Below are 22,409 nucleotides of genomic sequence, written 5' to 3'. Positions count from 1 at the left end.
CTTTATAAAAATTTTTTTTTAAGATTCTCCTCCTCTCTTCTCCCCTCCTCTTCCTTCCTCTCCTCTCTGTCCATAGGGCCCTGGACCTGTTCCTCTGTCTCTCTCCCTCCTCCTCATGGTTTGTCTCTACTTGACCTGTCTCTCTTGATCTGTTTGTCTCTCTCATCCGCTCAATCACTGTCTGCTGCTCTCCAACCTCCTCGTTTATTGACCCTCGCTCACAGCCTCACAGAGACATGACCCAGGTCCACCAGAACACCTGCTAACAGCCCCCCCCAACACACACACTATCTTCCCTTTGGCCCAAGGGCGCTTGGCGCTGCTGAAGCCATAGATGAGGTCTGGGGCTTTAGGGGCTGGGATGTGGTTAAACTTCTCCTGCTGCCCCTGTTGGCAGCTGTCCCCTCTCTCTTGACCAGCAGGAAGTAGAAAGTGCTGGTCCCAGCCCCCCTGAGCTGGCAGGAGTGCTGTTTACTAGGCCTGTGTTACAGCATGTGCTGGGAGGGAGGGTTGGGCCAGGCCGTACCAGAGCGGATAACGGGATAACCGCGGAGTGAATGTGTTGTGTTCACTACTCTGTGCCCTGAAGGGGAAATTAGGAACTTCTCAAGTGATTTCAAGACCAGAAGCAACTGGGGAAGAGGAGCTTCACACTCTCGCCTGAACATCAGGACCATTCCTGTGTCTCTAAGAGACTCAGATAGACCTTAGAAAGCCACACTCTAAATCAGGACTGGGAAAGACTCCGCCCAGGAGACTAGAAACAATGGCCTGGGGTTTGTTTAGAAGGATTTGTCGGGCAGGGGATGAGATAGGATGAGCTGTGCAAGGAGGCATCCTAGGAGCTGTGCTCTCTGCACGACCGACCGCTGAGTCGCTTTCTAGGTTGAGTCAGCTTTTGCTGTTTGCTGAACCCACATACTCAGGGAGTGGGTTCAATCTATAGTGAGTGAAATCTCTAGGTCTGCAGAGAAGGCCTGGGGTTGGCTGGTCCCCACTCAACCCAGGGCGGACAGCAGTGAATAGCCTAAATTGTATGTAGCAATGTGTTCCCCCTTAAACCTCAGAGGAAGGAGGGGCCTATGGGCTCCCCATGCCTCCTCATTTCCTCTGCTTCTCTCTGCCCCCAGCCTTGGGGCTTTGGCCTGCGATCACAGCTGCTATCCTGATGGCATTTCCTCCTTACTCTCGTCCAGTTCCCAGTACGGCCTCCCCTCCTGTTTCCAGCACCTCCAATGATCCAGTGGGATCCTACTCCATCAATGGGATCCTGGGGATCCCTCGCTCCAATGGCGAGAAGAGGAAACGTGATGAAGGTAGGGAGGAGGGAAGAGGCTTGGCTTCCCCTGTGCATGCTTTGTCCTTGGACTCAGAGCTCCGGTTTCGGCCTAGCCTCGCAGCTGCTCTGCTGTGAGATCAGTTTTAGTAGCAAAGCCCAGGTCCCCCCACTACCCTGCTGGCTCCTGGAGAGAGGGAGGCAGGCTGCTGGTGGGGCCATCAGTTTCACCATCTGCTCAGCAGCCCCGACTGCCTCACCTTCCGCTGGGATTCATCCCGAACATCCCGGTGGGATGCCAGGAGGGAAAGCATGAGCCATGGACCATGGGAAGGTTTTGGAGGTTGGGGGACAGCTGGTCTCTGACCTGGGGATGAAAAGCCAACCTGACTTGTCCTCCTCTGATCTCAGCCCATCAGGAGATGGGGGAGTGTTGTCATGTGCAGCCGACCCTGGTATCCTTTCTCTGTAACACGTGGACCCTGTGCCCATTCAGACCACTTGGGGAGCTGGGCATGGGCCCTCTCTGCTCTTCTCTATGGGAGGAGACACCCCCCAGGCTCCTCTCTGGCCCTTCCCCTCATTCCCTGTAATTCCTCGGGTACAGCTAGCTATTAGGCAGGGAGTTAAAGGTGAGGAGATGAAGAAGAGGAACAGGGAAAGGAAATCAGAGGAGAGAGTGCTGGAGATGAACTTGGAAGAAGATGTTTTTCAAATATTATGACATTAAGGGTCCCTTGGTGACCATCTGGTTCTCTTTTGATGCATGAGGCCAGGGCGCAGGTCTGGCAGGCCCAGACAAAGGGAGACACCAGTGTCTGGAGCCTGCTTCCTGCCCTGATCTTATGGTCCCTGCTGGGGAGGCAGTAACTTCCTGGTCTAGGAAGGGCATATGATTTTAAGGGTATCTCCCATGAAATAGACAGAACCCTCTAAATATGAACATGGGGGGGGGTGACCAAATATCCCATTAGTCCAGACAGTCCCAATTTATGCCTTTGTCTCTGCATCTTGGCCAGTCAGCATCTCCTTTTTCTCTCAAAAATGTCCTGTTTGGACAGTAAATCCTGTGGTCATCCCAAGCGCAGAGAAGCCCTTGATTGGGGCAGCTCTAGAGGGTAAGGAACAAAGAAAAGAGACAAAGCTGAGATTCCCTAGACCCAGGCTGAGGGAAAAGAGAGTGTGAGAGCCCCGGCCTCCAGCAGAAAGGACAGCATGTAGGAGAGGCCTGGGCCTGGCAAGACAGTGATGACCTGGGGCTGGCCTCCTTCCAGAAGCCCTAATGGCCTCGTTTCACAGGAAAACAGCTTGTCTGGCTCTATTTCTCCTTCTTCCAAAACATCCAAACCCATTTGGCTGCCATGGCCTTGGCCACTCACTAAATTTCATTGTGGTTGTTTTGGCGGCAGCCACTGATGGGCAGGGGGGTGGCTGCATGAAAGGGCCCAAGTCTCAGTTCTCTCTGGGGGTTTCCCACACTCAGGCCTTCGCCAAGCCCCCTGGCACTCTGAGTGATCTGGAAGATTCTGCCTCAGAACCTGAGGATTTCTCCTTTAACCACCAGCACCTGTGAGATGACCAGGGGGCCGGGAGAGGCCACAGGACCCCCTTTGTCCTCTCCCCTATTGGTCTGCGGTTGGAGCCAAGCATGTCCTCTGCTTCCTGGACTCCTCTGGGCCGTGAAAGGAGCTGGGGTTAGAGAGTCACTGGCCTGAGGCTGCGGCCACTGCAGGTCGGGCCCGGCTGGCCCAGAACAGAGTGCTCTCCTCTCTGAGCAATTGATCACATTCATTGTTTCAAGTCAATTCAATTCAGTCAACCTTTCCTGGGCATCAGTCACAAGAAAGGGCTTGGTGCTGTAGGATCCCAGAGCAGAACAAGATATGATTCTTGTCCTTAAGGAGCTTACAGTCTAGTGAGGCATGTAAAACACGTGAGTCCAGAGAGCAGAAAGGCCCATCAGAGATCTAGATATCTGTGTTGTGATGGAGGTCTGGGCCGCAGGCCATGTGAACTCAAAGTGGGGAGGGAGTGAACCTCCGGGAAGGGCTGCTCTTTGAGGAGGGGCCTGAGGGATGGACAAGGGGCACGGTTCAAAGACAACGGTAGTTGAAATTCTATCGGACAGACTGAGCCTTGTGACCAGAAGACACTGTGCGGAAAACACAGGGGTGCTTTGGCTGGGATGAAAGGGCCTGAGGGGAAGTCGTGGCAATAAGGCTGAGCAGAGGGGTTAGGGTCACAGGAGAGCAGGCCAAGATGGGACCCTATAAGGAGTTTGGACTTTTTCCTGCAGACATGAGAAGCCACTGCAAGTGTCTGGGCAGGAAGGGACAAGAGCAGGGCTGGGCTGGGGACGACCCTCCTCCAGGAGGGTGGAGGTGATGTCAGTGGGGAGACATCTCAGGAGGCAGTTGAATTCTGGGTGAGGGATAATGGCAGCCTCTAAGTTTACTCTTGCTGCTTAAATACTTACCCACAGGCCTAGCCAGTTGGCAAGAAGGATCAGAGACCCTGCTTCTTTTTTTGGGGAGAGGGTTCTTTTGCCTTGACTCACCCCTTCTGACCAACCCCAGGCCAGATGGAGCTGTCCTTCCCCTGGTGGAGGCCAGAGCCTATTAGGGAGGCCAGTATTCCCTGATCACGCCCTTACCCCAAACACACACCACCACACACACACTTGATCCATCGGACCCAGGTGGAAAGGGAGGGGAAAGGAAAGACTAGAGCAAAGGCAGACCTTTCACAGCCCATTCCCCGCTTCCCCCATTCTGGGTGCCTCCAAGCAACCAGACCCAGTCTGCATTAGGGAGCAGCTCAGATGATTAAGAACAGGGGAGATAATTATGTGTCAAGATGATGTAGCCCAACTCTGCAGTCAGGCCAAGGTAGCACAGCAGCTGGCAGGCCGGTCGGAGGAGGCAACCTCGGGCGTGGGCTGCACAGACACCCAGGTGTATCCTTCAGCTACTGGGCCAGCACCACAGGCAAAAGAGAGAGCTGACTCGGCGATGAGGGACGCTGAGATGGGAATGGGGACACATGTCAAGGGACTAGACCTCGAGGGAGTGGAGGGGCAGGTCTCTTTCCAGGTGGACCCTGTACCCCTGCCAGGCTGGCTCGATTTTGGCCCCACCCACTGGGGCATCTCCCTAGAAGTGTCATAGCCCAGGGGGTGAGCTGTGAGCCTCTCTGTCCTCAAGGAAACCACTCCCGCTCCTGCCTGTGGGTACAGTTCGGCCTATTCTTCAGCACTAACAATGTAACGGTGGTGGGCATTAGCGAGGACAATCACTGCAGCGTGTGCTGGCATTATTGGAGACAATCTCAGCAGTAGTTATTGGTGTTCACAGTGATAATACCCAGAGCATTATTGGCATTGGTACTCAGAATATGGACAGCGTTATTAGTATCTGCAGCAATCAGATCTGTGGGGACATTAGTGAAGGGCCAATCAGCTGTGACTCTGGGGAAAAAGGAAACTGACAGTAACTGTGAGCCTGCTTGAGACGCCCTCTCATGCTTTGGCCTTTGGAAGAGTGGAAAAATCCCCAGACTTGCCTTTAAGAAATATGCTAGTCAAGAAGCTTTGACCTCCCCTCCCCGCAAGGGTCCAGGAGGTCCCAGAATGAGACAGGTAGACAGACCAGGGATAGATGAGGAAGTTATGTCACAAAGCACCCGGCAGACAGGCTGTCCATCCGTCTGAGAAGGTAGATCCTCGTTCAGTACCCTGCGAAAATCTTTCCCTCTTCTTGACTACAATTATGGGTGGGTATATTAGGGTCCTTTGAAGGAACACTGCCTCCCCGAATGTTGCATGCCCTGGCTTATGTGGCTGCAGAATAGGGACTCTTGTATTTTTTTAGGCTGAAAGACCTAAGTCCTTTACCTTCACCCAGTTGCTTTTGGCGGTGGTGTAAAGCATTGCCGTCCATCAGTGCTGTTGAAGACCAGAGCAATTACATAACTTGTCCAAAAATCTGCATGAAGTCATATGTATGGGTCTTTTGATCTGTGTGAGGGGAGGTGTGTTGGTATCATCCTTTGATGTGTGAGATTGCAGGGGGCCGTGATTCTGCCTTCCATTAATTAGGTGCACAATGAATTGTGCAGTCGAGTGGTGCCAGGCAGGTGCAGTTGTACGTTTGCAGGCAGGGCAGGCTGCATGGCTGCAAACAGCCGAGACCTGTCACTCACTGCCTTTGATAGCCCCTTTCTGCTTTGGATGAAGCCGTAACTTCAAGAAGTGGTTTATTTCCTTAGTTAGTTTCCCCCCAAAAGTCCCCCAGTGTGATGCTCAGATTTGACTTGGAGCAGATGAGGGGATTAGGCTGTGGGAAGGAGCAGCATCTGCTCTGTCTAGTAGCCTGGGCTTCAGGTGAGAGAAGGCTGCAAAGAGCCCCACGCAGAAGAAGGATTCGGGGTGGAGGCCAGCAGGCAGTCCCAGGAGCACAGCAGGGATGGGCCGTGTGGCTCCGTGGGGAAGGGGTCTGGAGGGAGGCGCGGCCGGGTTTGAGTCCTAGTGCCTTGGGCAAGTCACTTAACCTTCATCAGCTCAGTCTTCTCCTCTGTGAAATGGAGACAGTGACGGGGTACTTACTTCACGGGGTCTGTGGGGAGCACTACACGAGATCATGGAGATGGAGTTGAGCCGACTCCATCTCGGAAGATGGCTCTGTGTGTGTCTGGGGGGGAAGGCATAATTGGCAGGCTTACGTTTCAAGGGGAAATGAAGTTGTGTCAGAAAGAAACTTTTTGGGGTACAGCCTTTCTCATCTTGGTGCAGCTCCTTTTAAGTAGGGGCAGCCTAGGGAAGCTGATGCTGGGATAAACCGACCTAGATGGGACCAGGGCAGTGGGGGAAAGATATAAGCCTCCCCTGTGTGACTGGGAGGACCTCTGTCCATCTCTGCTTGCTCATCTGCTCTGCGGTTAACCACTTGGGCCGCATGTCGTCTCTTATTAGCCTCCACAGGCATTTTAGATGTGGGTAAATAAATACGGGACCCCTTCTTCTCTAACGTGGAGGCCTCCCTCCCTCTATCCATTACTGTGTATTTCTGCTCCCACATACAAATTTATTTATTTACCTTGGGAAATGTATGTTTGTTTTGTGGACACATGTGCTTTTTCACATGGGTTATGCAAATGGGGGTATTGTGTGTTCTCTACCTTTCTGAGATCGTTGGGTGAAAGGGGATGCAGAACTGCATTGGGCAGGCATGCAGTTTTCTGGGTAGTGTATACACTCGAAGAGATGTTCAAATGTGAGCAGGTGCATGTCCACGTCCCTGTCAGCAGCTCCAAGGAGCTGGGAGAGCTCTAAGCCAGACCTGGGTGTGCTAAGACTGCATGGTCTTGAGGCATAGGTTCGCGTATGGAATTTTGCCCAAAGGGCCCTGTAGGCATCACCCTGCATTCTGTTGGCAAAAGGATGGGCCGTCCTGATCCTGCCTCCAGGGGTGGACTGGCCCCCAAGGCAAGGGAGACTGAGACTGAGAACCCTTACAGAGGAACCTGGTCTCCCAACCTCAGGGTTTGCCCCCCCTCCCCGGTCTTCGACCTGCCTGTCTTTCGCGATCTTTCAGTGTCTGTCTCTTATTTGCTCTAGTCGAGGTATACATTAGAGGAGGTGGAGGTTTGCATCTGGTCTGGACTTTAAGAGGTATGGGGGCCAGAGGGAACATGGTGCGGGGACCAGGGGAAAGAGCCGGGGTGGGGCCGTTAGAGAGTCTTCAGAGAGCAGAATAGGAGGAGGTGGCCCAGGATTCCACTGGGAAACCAAGAGGCTAACAGAGTCTCAAGGCCTGGCTCACTTCCGCCTTGGGCTACTGCTGGGTTTGGGGGCTGAGGCCTCGTTGCCTGGAGGGTCAGGCCCTCAGTGGATGGGGGACACTTTTTCCAGCCCTTGGAAAAACAAAGAGCAGATCGGGTAGTAAAACAAAAGCAAAGGAGACCTGGAAACACCTGACAGCCCTAATTCATCACGGCCCAAGTTTTTTCCTGTGTTCCCATTATATTTGTTTGTAAAAGTGGAAATCAATTTTGAAGGTAATTTTCTGGAAAGAATGGAAGGGAGGTGGGAGGGCCGGATAAGGCAGAGATGGTAAAAGGAAAAATTTAGGCCAGGCACAGCCCAGGGGCAGCTCTTGGCAAGGTGAAAGAAAATTGCATATTCAATCTCCATCCATGAATCTCCCTCACTGCTGCCCGCCTCCTGCTTGAAAACAATGAAGGCTTTTTCCCAACGCTGGGCAGGGCCTCGGTATCAGCCTCACTTTAACTTCAGGGTCATTAATTCCCTGATTATTGAAGGAGAAGAGAGGGTTGCAGCATCAATTCCAAAGGCACCCCCCACCATGTGATCAGACCCTGGTTGGGGTGGGGTGGGGGGCAGCCAGGGTGAGGTGAGGTGTTGCTTCAGAAGAGCAGAGGGGTGGGAGGGAGAAAGTGGGGAGCCAACTGGACTGGGGGGAAGGAAGCCAGGAGGAGGGGAGAAGGCAGTCATTACTGCATACCTCTGTTGTGTTGTTATTGCAAATTAAAAGTAGCATGTTCCACTCCGCAGCTATCTTTGGGGAGGGAGGGGCACCGAGGGAGGTGGGGGATCTTATCATTGCTTCTTCAGCAGACCAGCCGTGGTGTCACCGTGTGAGGTGACATTTGAATTTACAATTCCGCTGAGAAAAGCCATTAATTCACAAATTAACATTTCTCCCTCTCCCTCTCTCTTTAACACTCCCTCTCTCACATGGATGTGCAAGCAATTGAAAAGACAAAGGAAATAGCCTTAAGGAAGAGACTTTACTGCTAGTCTGTCTGTGCTGAGATTGCTCCCCCTGCTTCCAGATAGATAAACCAATTACCTGAGCAGCTCTGCTCCTGGCCGCCCGAGATCACCTCCTTTGGTAGGCTGCCTCCATGGCTGGATTACACTCGGTGTATCTCATTAATGTAAACCAGGCATGCCCTGGTCACCGGGCTCTCTCCCCTGCTCTCTTTCTGGAGGGGCAGCAGGAGGAGTGCTGGTGTCAGAAAAGGCAGGCAAGGAGGACCCTGGGAAAGAGGAGAGGCCGCCGTTGGCCAGTTGCCAGGCCCTGGGACTCTGGGTGCTCAAGGCCCGGGCCTTCGGTCCTGGAGGAGGCTGCTGGGGGAGTCTGCAGGTGAGCGCTCCTTGGAAGGTTTGCATGGGTGGACAGTTAGAGGCAGAGGCAGGAGCCAGAGCCCGACTCTCTGGGGCCCACAGCGCCTGTTCTCTGTGGCCTTTGGGTCCAGGGGCCGGGGGCTGGCAGAAGCAGAGAGGGGTCTGAATGCTCCCTGCATGGGAAGAGCTTAGGGAAGTTTCGCTGAGTCCACATCATTTTAGTGGGACAGGATGCAGCCTGAAGGAGCTGGGAGGGGTGCAGAGGAGGGCCCAGAAGGCAAGGTGAGGTTGCACTCTGTTGGGTAAACAAAAGAAGGTTGCACTGATTCCTTAACCTAAACCCAGCACTTGGGCGCAGTTATGTCTTCCACTCAGTCCCTCCACACACACTCCCAGCCAACCAACTCCTTACTTAGAGAAGACCCATCCAGGAGCGTGGACCCGGGGTGCCGTGCTCTCAGACCTCTGGAGTGAGCTTACACCGTGGGCAGGATGTCGCAGAGCCTTTTTTGCTTTTACTCTCCTCCAGGCCCCGGCCAAGCACTGCATGAAGATAGTATATTGGCAGAGGGAAGCCAAGCGGAGTTTGAGTTTCTGTGGGTTATTGCTAGAATTATATGATTTCACACACACTACATACTACCAAGCACAGGTGACAGACTCTGAACCTAAGGAGGCAGGTTCTATGAAAGTCCAGAAACAAAATCTGCATGGAGGTAGTCATCTGTCTAGACAAGCACCCAACTTTAACTGTATTAACAAAGCTCAACCTACGTTCATTTTCCAACAAATATTCAAACCCTGGCTACTGTCCACTCCAGCCCAAGAGCGAACTAAGGTTCAAAGGTCAGCATTTGCTAAGACACACCCCTCCCCAAATCCACTGCCGAACACACATTCATTGTTATGAGTATATCTTCCTAGTAACATGGGAAATTAGACCGTTCATACCTGAGGGGGGAGTTTTTCTATCTTAGTTGGATCGCATATTTTAGCCTAACTCTCAGGGTAATGTTGGCTACGAGCCTGTTGAACACCAACCATGTCATTATACAGAGTTAGGTTTAAAGGTTTTATTGAGACCTTTACCTTGCTCCCTGTGCACACCCGGACTTACTTTTTTCTGTAGAGAGATAGCAGGGTTTAGCCATGGCTGTGTGCAGCTGACATAGGTGTGTGAATTTGTACCTAAATCCCTGCGTTTATATCAGAGACTGCAGCCACGTCATTCACCACCTTAGTTTCCCAGCCAGTTCATGCTGTTGTGGGTAAAGAGTTATATTTGGTTTTCTGAGGAAGGATGTTGAGATTTAGCACAAAAGAGTGCATTTTTTTTCATAAAGGGCCAAAAAGTCAGAATGGATGGGTTGACCCCGCTCCCCAGGAGAGGAGGTACAGACTTGCAGTGGAGGGGCTGTGTGTGACCCTCCACCACTGGAAATCGGGGTGGGAATAGCAATAACTTTCTCAGCAGAGGCCTCAGGTCCTCCCCACCCCCGCATCTGTGCGCTCCTGTGCACGTGTATGCACACCCACCGTGTCAGAACACATCTTCAGCCCCTTGCCTTCCACTTGGCAACTACCTTCCAGCCCTGCAGGTAGGTATCGTCCTCCTTCCCCAACAGGCAAGGGCACCAAGAGAGAAATCTGGGCAGGGGCCTGGAGGACTCCTCAGAAAAAGGGTCGGGGAGAAGGTAAGCTAGGGAGACCCGGGAGTGCTGCCTGCCAGAGGAATGGGTCCCAGCAGCCTCCCGACCATTGCTGGCTGCACAAGAGGGGCCCCGGAGCACAGAGAAGGGCCCCTCCCTTGCTTGCCTTCCTCAGGGCCCCGGTGGCCGGGAGGGGGGACCCTCCCCATTCTCCCCCGTCGGGGTGGAAAGGCCAGGAGGGTTGGGGGAGGGCTGGGAGACGGATCACGAGCCTCAGAGCCGAGTAGTTGCAGCACAGCCAGTAATTCAAACCATCCTGACCCTTCGGTGAACTCAAACCTGCTGACCTTGACAGCACCAGACAAGGGAGGCCTCACAGACCTCAACCTGCATGGAGGCCTCTCCTTCTCTCCCTCCCTTCCTTGGAGCCCGTATCCCAGCCTCCAGGTGGCTCCTCATTTGGCCATCGGAGCAGCGAAATGTCAGCATCCCTCCCTCCCTGAGGTGCCCGGCGGCCTGCCTCAAAGCACCCTTTGTGCTCATGTCCGCTGGAGACAAGCGTGTGGACATCTCACGGGGGTCTTTCCAGGGCTGGGCTGAGGCTTCCTCCTTCAGACAGAGCTTTTACACCTTGCCCACCCGTCCTCCTTCTGCCCAGGCTTCATCTTTTTCAAGAGCTCTAGTGTGTGTGTGTGTGTGTGTGTGTGTGTGTGTGTGTGTGTGTGTGTGTGTGTGTGTCCGGGTGCACTGCACACAAGGGCAGGGATAAAATGTGATCGAGACAGAGCAGACAAGGGGAGGGAAGAAAAGCAGGAGGAAAGCAGCCCCAGGAACCTGCATTAAAGTAAATGCAGTTTATGAAGTTTATGCTCTCCTCCTGGGGAGAGTTGGAGTCCATCCAACAGCCTCTTGGAGCCTGCCAGACAGCTCCCGAAGCAGAAAGTGCAGGCAGGAGTGCAAGCAAGCCAGTGACAGAGGGAGAGATGCACGGGGACACACACACACACACACACACACGCACACGCACACAGTCTCTCTGTCTCTGTCATTGGCTCACACAGATCTCCCTAGGCCCCAACAGACTGCAAAGCCTGGGATGGAGGGATGCAGATGGGTGTTTGGTAGAAGGGACCCTGGGAGCTTCCCTTCCCTCTTACCTCCCCACCCCCATCTCCATCTCCTTTGCAGTGTGGACCACTGGGGCAACCAGCTTGTGGAAGCTGCTCTGGGAAAAGGGCAGTGCAGGTGGTCTTGAGGTCTAGGAAGGAAAAGGGACCAGAATGTGGTCTCCGAAGAACCTGCCTTTTTTCTGTTGCTGGGGATCCATTTTTCTCTGGCACCTTGGTCTAGACCAATCAGGTACCCCACAGCTACTGAAGACAGTCCTTAAGAAGAAATTTAAGGAGTCTCTTAAGGAAAAACAATCAGAGACAGTATTTTTTCTGGGAATTCAGAGGAACTAAATAGTTGACCAGGTTAGGATATGGGAGCTCTCAGACGGACTTATAAGCAAGGCGGAGTAACTGCCTTTCTAGACTCTTCTGCATGTGCACAAGCACCTGGGTTCATGTGTGTGTTCACTAATAATATGTAAGTGGCCCAGAATCCTTGACTTCAGACAAAAGGAGAGTGTGAAGAAAGATGACTGGAAAGGGAAATATGTCGCAAAGCCTCCTCTCTGCCCAGGGCAAGGTGGCAACATCCAGTCTCCTGCCCCGGTGCTTCCATGAGACGCCTGAGCCGGGGACGGGCAGTGGGGAGAAGCCTCCCTCCCACCTTTTCCTGAGAACTCCGTGTCGCTATTCAGGTTCTTCCAGGAGCTGGGACAGAGGAGGAAAACAGAGGTAGAGTCATCTGAAGGCAGAGAGTCAAGCAGGAGAGGGTACAAGGGAAGGGGAAGGATGGCAGGAAATTGATTGTGGAGGATGCTCTGGGAAGCCAGGAGACACAAGGCATGGAGGGAGGCAGAAACTGCCCAGGGATGGCTTTTGCCCTTTCTCTCCTCTTTTCTCTCTTCCTCCCTCCCTCCTTCCCTCCCTCCCCCTCCTCATCCCTCCCCTCATCTTTATTGGTTCCAGTAATAGCGTTGATCTGCATGTCAGGCAAAGCTTTGCTACACACACAAAAAGAAAACCCCAGCCGTGGCGGTGTGGCAGTGTCAGCTCTCGCTGTTGTTCGACAGTGTAAAATTAAATTAATAAAGCCCCCAACACAGGAAAACATAACAGGAAATTAATGGCCTTTACTGTCGCTCTGATGCAGTCATTTGCAACCCTGCTTTCCGCACCAAAGACTTCATAAATGCAAGCAGTTTCTCTAAACAAGCATACTTAGAGCGGCCTGGTATGTAATTTTTCGCCTTGCTTGTGTCCTTTGAGCTAACAAAGGCCCCTTCCCTTCTGGCTCCAGAGAGCTTTCTAACGGCGTTCTGGCCCCAGCTGGAGCCCGGCCCCAGGCAGAAGGCCCCAGCCCCTCCTGAGAGCCCAGACAGGGCTGAAGGAGGACTCAGGTCCCACTCAGACAGACCTTCAGCCAGCCCTCCTTCCCCGCCAGCGGCCAGTGCGCCCAGAGCCCCAGCCTCTGCCTGCAGGGCAGCAGGAAGGCTCAGCGTATGCTCTCAGCCAGGAAGGTTGATCTCCCTGGGGAATTCACCCAAACCCACCCAATGCTCACCCCTCCCCTTCCTCTGTGCAGCGGTCCTCTCTCCCACTACCTGTTTGTTCCCCTTCCCCCATCTGTCCCTGCTCTCCGTCCTTCTACTTCTTCACATAGGGGTCACAACCACCACGCTGGCAGCATGTTGGCAGTGGGTGCCCATGACCCACTTTTCTCCAGGTAACTGGGGGCTAACTTATTCAAAACGGGTGTGGTGACAGTATGGATATAATTCTCTGGGGTTCTAGATCTCCCCCGTATAACCCTCTTCTCCCCTGGTTGGTTAGAAAATATGAGGGCCCTAAATGATCATTCAGGCCATCTCTCTGTCCTTGGGCTGATTTCCCATAAACCATTTCAGAGAGCTGAGAGTCTGTGGTTTTGCTTCAGTGTGTAAACAGGTGGGATATGGAGAAAACTTACACTGACCTCTCTGGGGATCTTTGTGGACCCAAGTTCCCACTGTGTTAGGATGTGTAAGAGGAGCAAATAACCAGGTTGTGGATCTCACGGAACTTACAGTCTATGGAGAGGCAAGGCTATCCCAAATCAGACAATAAGCTGTTAATTGAACGCTGAACCATGTGGCTGAGTGTTTAGTAGCAATCCAGGGAAGTGGCTAGAAGAGCAGGCAGGAAATGGGACTTGAAGCTGGAAATGACTGAGATTTGGAGAGGCTGTCTCCAGGGCTATCTCCCCTATGGAGGGAGGCCAGTGGCTGGGCTAAGAGTGGTGACAAGACAGAGTCAGATTCTTGAAGGTCATCTGGTTTTATCTGCCACTTACATGGAACTTGCCCCTCTAGCAGTTCTGTTTGACAGGTCACAGCCCCTGCCTGGACATAGGACATAGATGGACAGTTGTCATTGTTAGCAGTACTGCCTTTATACTGAGTCCGTGTGGTGTTGAGGGAAGAGGATGGGACTTGGAATCCCGATGTCTGGATCGGGCTCCACCTCCTCTCCTTGCTTGCTCTGGGACCTTTGGCTGATTACATAATCTCTCCGAATCTGTTTCCTCATCTTTAAAATAAGATAACAACATTTGCCACATAGAGTGGTGGTAAAGATCTCCACGCAACAGCCCCTCTTTTCTCCCTGCCTCCCTCCCTTCCATTCATTCCACCTGATTTACTGAGCACCTAACACCGGGCTGAGCCCTGGGTGGATTTCACTTTCTCACATGATGTGGTCCCTATGCTTGTGGAAGGCCCTTCACCATCCTGGTTACCCATCTCTGAATTCATTCTTGACAGTTAAAGTCCTTCTTAAATGAACACTAAACTCTAGAGACAGTCTAGCCAAAGCCAAGTACAGTAGAACGCTTGCCATTCTCCACCTGGAGATTCTACATCCATAATGTAGCCTAAGATTACATTCGATTTTTTAGCAGCCATGTCAGGCTCAAACTCATATTGAGTTCGTGGTCAACTAAAACCTTGAGATCTTTTTCACATCAATTGCTATCAAGCCAGGTCTACCCCATTCTACACTTGTGTAATTGATTTTTTTAAAACCTAAACATAGGGCATTCTATTTATCCCTGTTGAATTTCATCTTGTTGGTTTGGGCTCTTAATTCCACCCAATTAAGATCATAAGGATGGGGCTTCCCTGGTGGCGCAGTGGTTGAGGGTCCGCCTGCCGATGCAGGGAACGCGGGTTCGTGCCCCGGTCCGGGAGGATCCCGCATGCCGCGGAGCGGCTGGGTCCGTGAGCCATGGCCGCTGGGCCTGCACGTCCGGAGCCTGTGCTCCACAGCGGGAGAGGCCACAGCAGTGAGAGGCCCGCGTATCACAAAAAAAAAGATCATAAGGATGTCTTCTATGTCATCATCCAAGTAGTTTTTTATTCTTGTTTGTCCGACATCTCCTACTCGTTTTTAAAATTTATTTTTCTTTATTTTACTTTATTTTTTATTTTTTATATTTGGCTGCATCGGGTCTTAGTTGCAGCACGCAGGATCTTCTTTGTTGCGTGGGGGATCTTTCATTTCCATGCGCGGGATCTTTGTTGTGGTGCATGGGCTTCTCTCTAGTTGTGGCACACAGACTCCAGAGCACGTGGGCTCTGTAGTTGAGGCACACGGGCTCAGTAGTTGGGACCCGTGGGCTTAGTTGCCCTGCGGCATGAAGGATCTTAGTTCCCTGACTAGGGATCGAACCCATGTCCCCTGCATTGGAAGGCGGATTCTTTATCACCAGACCACCAGGGAAGTCCCCCAAGTCGTTTTTTTAAAGAGTTATTTTCCTTTAAAATAAAGGAAAGCCACATGGCCCACCAGTGGAGACGTCCCTTCTGGGTGCTTTAGGGACCATTGAGCCCAATAGCCATCAGCCATTTCACTGTTCTTCATCTTGCCCATAAAGTTAAGAAGACTGTGAAATTCTCTGTTACCATTCACTATACCCACAGTGTTTCCTTAATCAATCAATTTTAAAAATCCAATATAAGTTGATGAGAAAATTAAATGTCTGCTATGGATAAAGCATAGCAGGACTGATTTACAAAGGTAAATAGGAAGGACACAGTCCTTGACCTCAAGAAGCGTCTAATCTAGTAGGGAGATAGATGTGCACACCATTACACAAGCAGAATGTGAGATCTATGATCAAGGTATAAAGTGCTATGATAAATGTAAAGAAGCGGGGGGGAGTTGCTTCCCATCAGGCCAATTGAGGAAGTCTTTGTAGGGATGGCATTTGATCTAAGCACTGATAACTAGTTAATGTGCTACCACTTATTCTTGGGGAATGCATGCAGACTCCACAGTATTACCATTTTCTTTTCTAATGCCCACAAATTAACTGCATGATAATTTCTTCTAAAATATTTCCAGACCCTAATATTAAATGTATTAGACTGTTGTTTGCATAAGCTTACCTTTCTCCCCTTTTCACGATGGCATTGGTTTTGTCACTGTGTTGCCCTTTCATTGTGACCACTCAAGGATTATCAACAAAAACTTTAGGATGCTATCTACCTCCCCCCAACCACCACCCCGCCTCACCTGAGTTCTGATATACAAATTATCTGGGCCTAGGAGAGGTAACTCAATTGAAATGGTTACGAGTTACCTGCCTGGCCTCCTCCTGACCTGGGCAACTCCTCCTGGTCCCATTTTGAAGATTCTTTTCTTTGATGGAGAAGACCAAGTCAAGCCAGGGGTTGAGAAGTTCTGCCTTCTCTCTCAGTATTGCATCCTTTCCTGAGCACTGAGCTTAAGCTTGCCTTCCTTTTTGTTCTTTCTCCAGACGTAGCTACCAAGGCCCTTTTTTGTTGTTTCAGCTTGTTTTGAGCTTTTGTCTTCCTGGCAGGCTCCTGCTACTCTCATATCCATCCCTGGTTATGGTCCCCTCCTTCCATCTGTTGTGTGTGTCCTTTATAAGAGGAAAAAAAATAACTTTTGTCTGATAATAAGTGTAATGTATGCTCATTGTAAAAATATTTGGAAGATACAGTAAATTTTTAAAAAAATCACCCATAATCTCATCACCAGGAGAATTTTGGTGATGAGATTTAGAATTTTGGCATATTCTTTACAGTCTTTTTTTCCCTGTGTATACATAATTATATATATATATATATAATTTTTATCAAAATTGGAATGATACTGTATATACATTTTGTGTCTTGCTTTTTTCACTTAACATTATATAGGACCATTTTCACATATCATTAAATATTCTTTGAAAACATTATTTTTTAATGGCTGCATAATCTTCCACTGTTCCATGTACATGTCCTTTTAAAATCTAGGCTCATCATATTTTGAAGCTTATTCATGTGCAACAACAATGATTTCCCTTAAATGCCCTCTCTTTCCACCCTTCCCCCACTCCCACTCCCTTTACTTTGTCAGGTTGATTATTTGAGCTTGTAGCAGCAGAATTTCATTTTTAGAGCATCCTGTCCTCATGGAATTATATTCCCTTCTAGAATCTCTTGCCATGGTATCACACAACCATTCTTTCCCTCAACACATAGCAGTTTGCTTTTCTCAAGTCAGATTCTGTGCAATGCCCCCTCCTTTTGCTACTGTCACCTCTAGACATGGGTGCTTTCTCCCCAGATCCCCAACACTTCCCTTTTATCAGTTTTTTCTTTCTTGTTCAGAATTAAGCAGCCTGGAGTAGCAGAAAAGGGCACGAGTCTGAGAAACCTCTGTTTGTATCCTAACGATGACTAGCTGTGTGACATGGGGAAATTACTCAACCTTTCTGAGCCTCTTTTTTCTTTTCAAATCTCTAAGAGGGAATGAATTAAATTATCTCCATGATACTTTCTAGCTATAAAATGTGATAGCCCTGAATCCAGAGTGGCAATGTCCTACACTGCTTCTTTTTCCTTCTAAAAGGTAAACTGCAAGGCAAGTAAAGAATGGATCAATCTTTGCTTTTGGAATTCTATGCAACAAATCAGCCAACATTTTTTACCACCTACTATGTGTCAGGCCCTGGGCTAAGTTTACATAAATGAAAAAGATGGGTCCCTGCCTTTAAAATAGTCACAGTGTAGTGAAGAAAACAAACATTAAAAAATAAGGACATGGGAATTTCCTGGCGGTCCAGTGGTTAGGACCCTGTGCTCTCACAAGCCGCACCATGTGGCCAAAAAAAATATGATAATAATAACTATGATACATATAGGTTCTAAACTTGGCTTTGCCACTTCCTGGCTGGAATAAGTACTTCGGGGCGAGTTACATAGCCTGTCTAGCCCTTGGTTTCTCCAGATTATGAGCTCAACTGCTCGAGGCATATTGCCTGGGTTTGCTCCTGACTGCTCCATCACATGCTAGCTCTGTAACCTCAGGAAAGTTCCTGAACCTCTTCACTTCCATTTCCTCACCTACAAAATAAATAGGGATAATAATAGGAGCTTCCTGCTTAAGTTCTGGTGAAAATTAAACGAATTAATATATGTAAAATTCTTAGATGAGTGCCCAATATATAGTAAGCACTTAATGTTAGCTGCTGTTATTGTAAGGATTGAATCAGTGGATTATGTTAGGCATAGTGTCTGGTACCATAATAGGAGCTGGATTGATTTTAGTTATTATTATTATTATTTCTACAATAGCAGTTTGGATAGATGTCTGCTGGAACACAGAGAAAAGAGAAGTGAATACTGCTGAGGTAGGAGCTAGCAACCCTCTGGTGTTCATCTGAGGAAACTCAGTCCAGAAAAGCTCGAGGGACTTGGCCAAGGTCACATAGCAAGTGAGGGACAAAACTAGGATTTCAACCCAGGAGATGATACTCCTAGTTCAGTATTACATTAGGGCCACTAATGTAGTTAGTGTCCCCAGAGGCACATGGGTGTAAATGGGCCCAGTAAGACTGAGGTCAGGCAGGCAGGTAGCCACGCCCCTGCCTTCCACCCTATCCTGAACTCACGGAGTGTTTAGAAGCAGGGCTTGGTCAAGATTAGCAGGTTCTCCAGGGCTGGAAGGCTGGGCAGAAGCTGGTCTTGCTCAAAGCCAGAGCTTTGGGCCAGGTTTCCAGGGACTTCTTTATGCCCTCCTCTTGAGCGTGGCTTGGGGCGACTGGCCAGGGCAGTCCCACGGATCGTCCCGTATAAGGACAGGAGGCCATGCGGAATGGTCATCCCACCTCCTCGGACAGACAGTGTTTGCATCAGCTTCTTCCCAGCTCATGGCTCCCCCATTTCCTCCTCTCTCCTCCTTCTCCTGTCTCCTGCCCTTCTCTCCTCACCCCCTCAGGCTCCTTCCTTTTCCTTTCTCCTTCCCACTCCCCTCTGCCCCCTCCCCTCCCCGTTTTGTTAATCCTCTCTCTTCTCCCAGTCTGGAAAGCAGCCCCATCGCTCAGCATCCCCGACCTCTCTCCCCGTTCTCAATCAGATGGGAGGCCAGGGTGGCAGCCCAGACCTCGCGGTCCTGCGCCACCGTGGGGGTGGGGCAGGAGCGGCACAGGCGGGCTGCCCTGAATGACAAGCGGGGGATATTGATCGCATTCTGAACTCAGCCCAGCCGATAGAAGGTAATTAATGACTCCATTTGCCTCAGCACGGAGGAGAACAATTGAGTTTGAAACTGCAACAACTGGCAGCTGGGGAGACTGGGGGCGGCCTGGGAGTGAACCCCTCAGAGGAGGGAGGTGGCGTTAGAGGAGCTAAGACAGGGAGAGGGGGCAGAGGCCACTGGTCAGACTGGGATGCAGCAAAGACCTCCCACCCGGCTCAGCGCCCCGACCCCTCCTGCTCCCCGAAGCCCCCTAGAGGCTGAGGTCCATCACCTACTGTCCCCACTTCCTCCACACATTTCTCTTTTCTTCCTATACCACTTTTTCAGGTCATTTTTGGTCTACAGGTGAAGCGAGACTGACTTTCCCTGGGATCGTGCCTTGTTATCTGTGTGAAGCGCCCACATGTTTTTCACTCTCCCTCAGCTTGTTTCTTCTTTTGTAACATTGGATTAATGGTAGCTCTTCTGCAAGTGTTATGTGGGAATTAGAGATAATGTGTAATAAAGCACCTGGAGCCTGCCTAGTACATAGTTAGTGCTCAGTACATGACAGTGATGATGGTCTTTGACAGGGAAGGCAAATTTGATAGAGTAGAGAGGGCTTTGGAGTCAGACGTTCCTGAGTTCAAATCCAGCCTTTGGCTACTTTCTAGTTGGATGATGTTCAACAAGTAATTTTGCCTCTCATCTGAAGGATAAGAATGATAGTAAATACCTCGTAAAAGTGAATGGATTTAATGAGTGTATGTGGAAGCCCTCATATTGTCAGTTTCCCCATAGATGGGTAGATGTGTGTATTTGGGCTTGGAAAACTGAAGTTAATATAGTTCTTTGCTATACTTTAAAAGAATTCCTCTCAAATGCCTAATCCCTACTTCTTGGGGTTTGGTGGGCAGCCCCTATTCATTCCACTTTGATTTTGATGAGCCTTGGTGCTTTCTTTTTTTGTGTGTGTGTGGTACGCGGGCCTCTCACTGTTGTGGCCTCTCCCGTTGCGGAGCAGAGGCTCCGGACGCGCAGGCTCAGCGGCCATGGTTCACGGGCCCAGCCACTCTGCGGCATGTGGGATCCTCCCGGACCGGGGCACGAACCCGTGTCCCCTGCATCAGCAGGCGGATTCTCAACCACTGCGCCACCAGGGAAGCCCGTGCCTTGGTGCTTTCTGACCAAGGAAATGGCATTATTTCATTCTCTCTATTACCATCACCCCCACCTACCTTTTGGTCAGCACACAAGAATTTCTCTTGTCCCTTGCAGGGACTGCTTTGGAGATTCAAGTACAGTGTCAACACACAAGGAAGACAGAACACCTCTGTTTTGTCCCTTGTCTATAGCCCTCATCCCTAATACGTGGTGTTCAGTGCCTGTCCCCTCCCCCAAGCTGCTGAGACCTCACCTTCGGCCAGCCCTATTCATGATTGGCCGGCAAGAGGGTTCTGGTCTGGAGTCAGAGGGGTGGGAGGTAGGGCTGTGCTCCAGGGTGGCCCAGGAATGGATGGGGAGTGACAAGGTTAAGTGAATGAGGAAATCACCTCTTTTTGTTGAGGAGTAAAAGCCATTTTTATTGATGATTCTAGAAGTGGTATGTGCTTCTTGTACAAAGCCTGGATCCTATAGAAAAACTTAGATGAGAAGAAAAGAATTTGCTCACGATCAGGGAGTAATCACTGTTACCCTGTGGGTGGCTCTCCTTCCAGTCAAGGTGATCTTTGGTTGTACAATTCTCTTCTTTTGCATGGAGATCAGGGCCCCACTGCTGGATCCCAGGCTCTGCACATGGGCTGGGCAGGCAGCTGCTGTTCCTCATTGCTGCTCAGGCCACAGCTGTCCAAGGGCATCTTCCCTGTGCCAGGCTCCCTGGTAGATATGCCCTTGACCTAGCCACTTACCCTCATTTACTCTGAGCCTCAGTTTCCTCACCAGTAAAAAGGGGATTATAATCCCTAGCTACCTTGGAGAGTAGTTAGGAAGCCCAGATAACATAAGGTCTATGAAAACTTTTGTTAACTGTAAGCAAATATAAAGTCGTCAGAGGAGAAGACAATATGAACCTTTGTTCCCTTTGAAAGAATAATCTACGTCAATGTTTTAACTCAGCAGTTTGTTTAATTTAATTAATGTATTTATATCCTGCTTCATTCCAAAAAGGACTTATGGTAGCTCACTCTCCTTCAGAGGCGCTACAGCTCATGCCATAGTGGACAAAGCACCTGGAATGGGCTCCAGTTCTGAGGGTCCTACTACGCAGTTGTGTGACCTTGGACTGGCCACCTCCCCTCCCCCACCTCACCACCCACCCTGCTAGTTTTAATTATCTTAAAATGAGGAGTTTGGACCAGGTGTCCCCTCATCATTCTGGGCAGTCTGGGCTCAGCCAGCTCAGGGGCCATAGGCGGTAGCCTCAGTGTACGGAGGGTGCAAAGTAGAAAAGAGGGGATGCTGGGAGGGGTGCAGTGTCCTGGATGGGGCCAAGTGGCCCTCAACTGGGTCCCCTGGGTTTGGCACCTGGGCAGCAGAGTGAAATGATGTAGAAAGCAGGCTCTGGAGTCAAACAGACCTGAATTCAAATCCCAACTGTCATTTACCAGCTGCATGGCCTTGGATAAGCTACTTAACCTCTCTTTGCCTCAGTTTCCTTATCTTTAAAATGGGTATCACAGCACCTACCTCGCAGGGTTGCTGGGAGGATTAAATGGCATGGACCAAGCTCACAGTACTGTGAGCTGCTACTGGATGGTGGCCGGGCAGGGGACAGCAGGACAGGACTGAATCCTCCATGTATGGGACCAAAGAGCACAGGGTATCTTCCTTGCTCTGGGAGGTCTTACTAAACCTTCGCAGCCACATTTTCCAACCTCAGTCGGAAAATGTGGCCTGAGAGTGGGAAAGAATATTGGAAATCAGAACTGCTCCAGGAAGTCCAGGACATACAGCATCATACTCCAGCCCTCCTTTTGGAGCCCTGACAAGGGAGGGGCTGGTTTTCCCGTCAAGGTGAAGTCTGGGGGCCTGCTCTGTCATTTAGGAAAGGCCTTCCCTGGAACCAAAAATGAGCAGATAGACCCACTTTATCCTATTCTTTGCGACCAGGGCCGTGGTGTGGTGAGTCCAACATAGGGGCCATCTCTGGGCCCAGTTCTCAAGCAGCCTCTGCCGGCTGCCTTGGATGGCAGTTCTGCAGCTCCAAGGTTAAGTTTCACTCTTAACTGGGAACACGGTGTGCTCTGTCCTTGGGTAGAAGTACCAGAGGTGGGCAGGAAGGTGTTGGTGAGAGTGGGAAGGGCCTCTGTGGACCAGAGTCAATGCTGTTGGAAGCTAACAAGCAGTGGGGCAGGTGAAGAAAGGGCATGAGTCTGCCCAGGGGCCTGTCGTGGGTCTTCACATATCTTCTGACAGCTAAGGATGTGTGGGACTTGCCCGACAGGTAACTGGGTGTCCTGGGATGCTAAGCCAGCCAGGTGGCTGGTCCAGAGGCCTTCTGCCAGGGGTCTGGCTTTGAATGTTACCCGGGAGAGCCTCGTTCATTCATTCATTCATTCACTCATTCATCCATTGAGTATCAAGTCTGTGCCCAGCTCCATGCTTGGCACTGGATCTACAGAGATGCACCAGTCATGGTTCCTGCCCACAGGGAACTCCCAGCCTGGCTCCTTGGCACAAGGGGGTGGTGCTGTCTAATTACTTTCCTTGCTGCTCAC

General features: G+C 50.7%; 1 protein-coding gene across 4 annotated transcripts in view; it reads left to right on the top strand.

Annotated features, from left to right (window-relative positions):
* Window positions 1-22,409, top strand: part of PAX2 (paired box 2) — a 79,461-nt gene that overhangs the window by 31,918 nt on the left and 25,134 nt on the right. For 2 of the 4 annotated variants that reach the window (XM_059052452.2, XM_059052454.2), the window contains exons 5-6: window positions 1,197-1,316; window positions 6,891-6,944. In XM_059052452.2, coding sequence (XP_058908435.1) covers window positions 1,197-1,316; window positions 6,891-6,944 — 174 coding nt within the window. The remainder of the gene's footprint in view (window positions 1-1,196; window positions 1,317-6,890; window positions 6,945-22,409) is intronic. The other 2 variants (XM_059052453.2, XM_059052455.2) reach the window with 1 other exon arrangement.

The sequence above is a fragment of the Kogia breviceps genome, chromosome 2, assembly GCF_026419965.1.
Source record: "Kogia breviceps isolate mKogBre1 chromosome 2, mKogBre1 haplotype 1, whole genome shotgun sequence".
NCBI lineage: Eukaryota > Metazoa > Chordata > Mammalia > Artiodactyla > Physeteridae > Kogia > Kogia breviceps.
The sequence above is the reverse complement of the archived record's forward strand: the minus strand, read 5'-3'. Positions and strand labels throughout refer to the sequence as shown.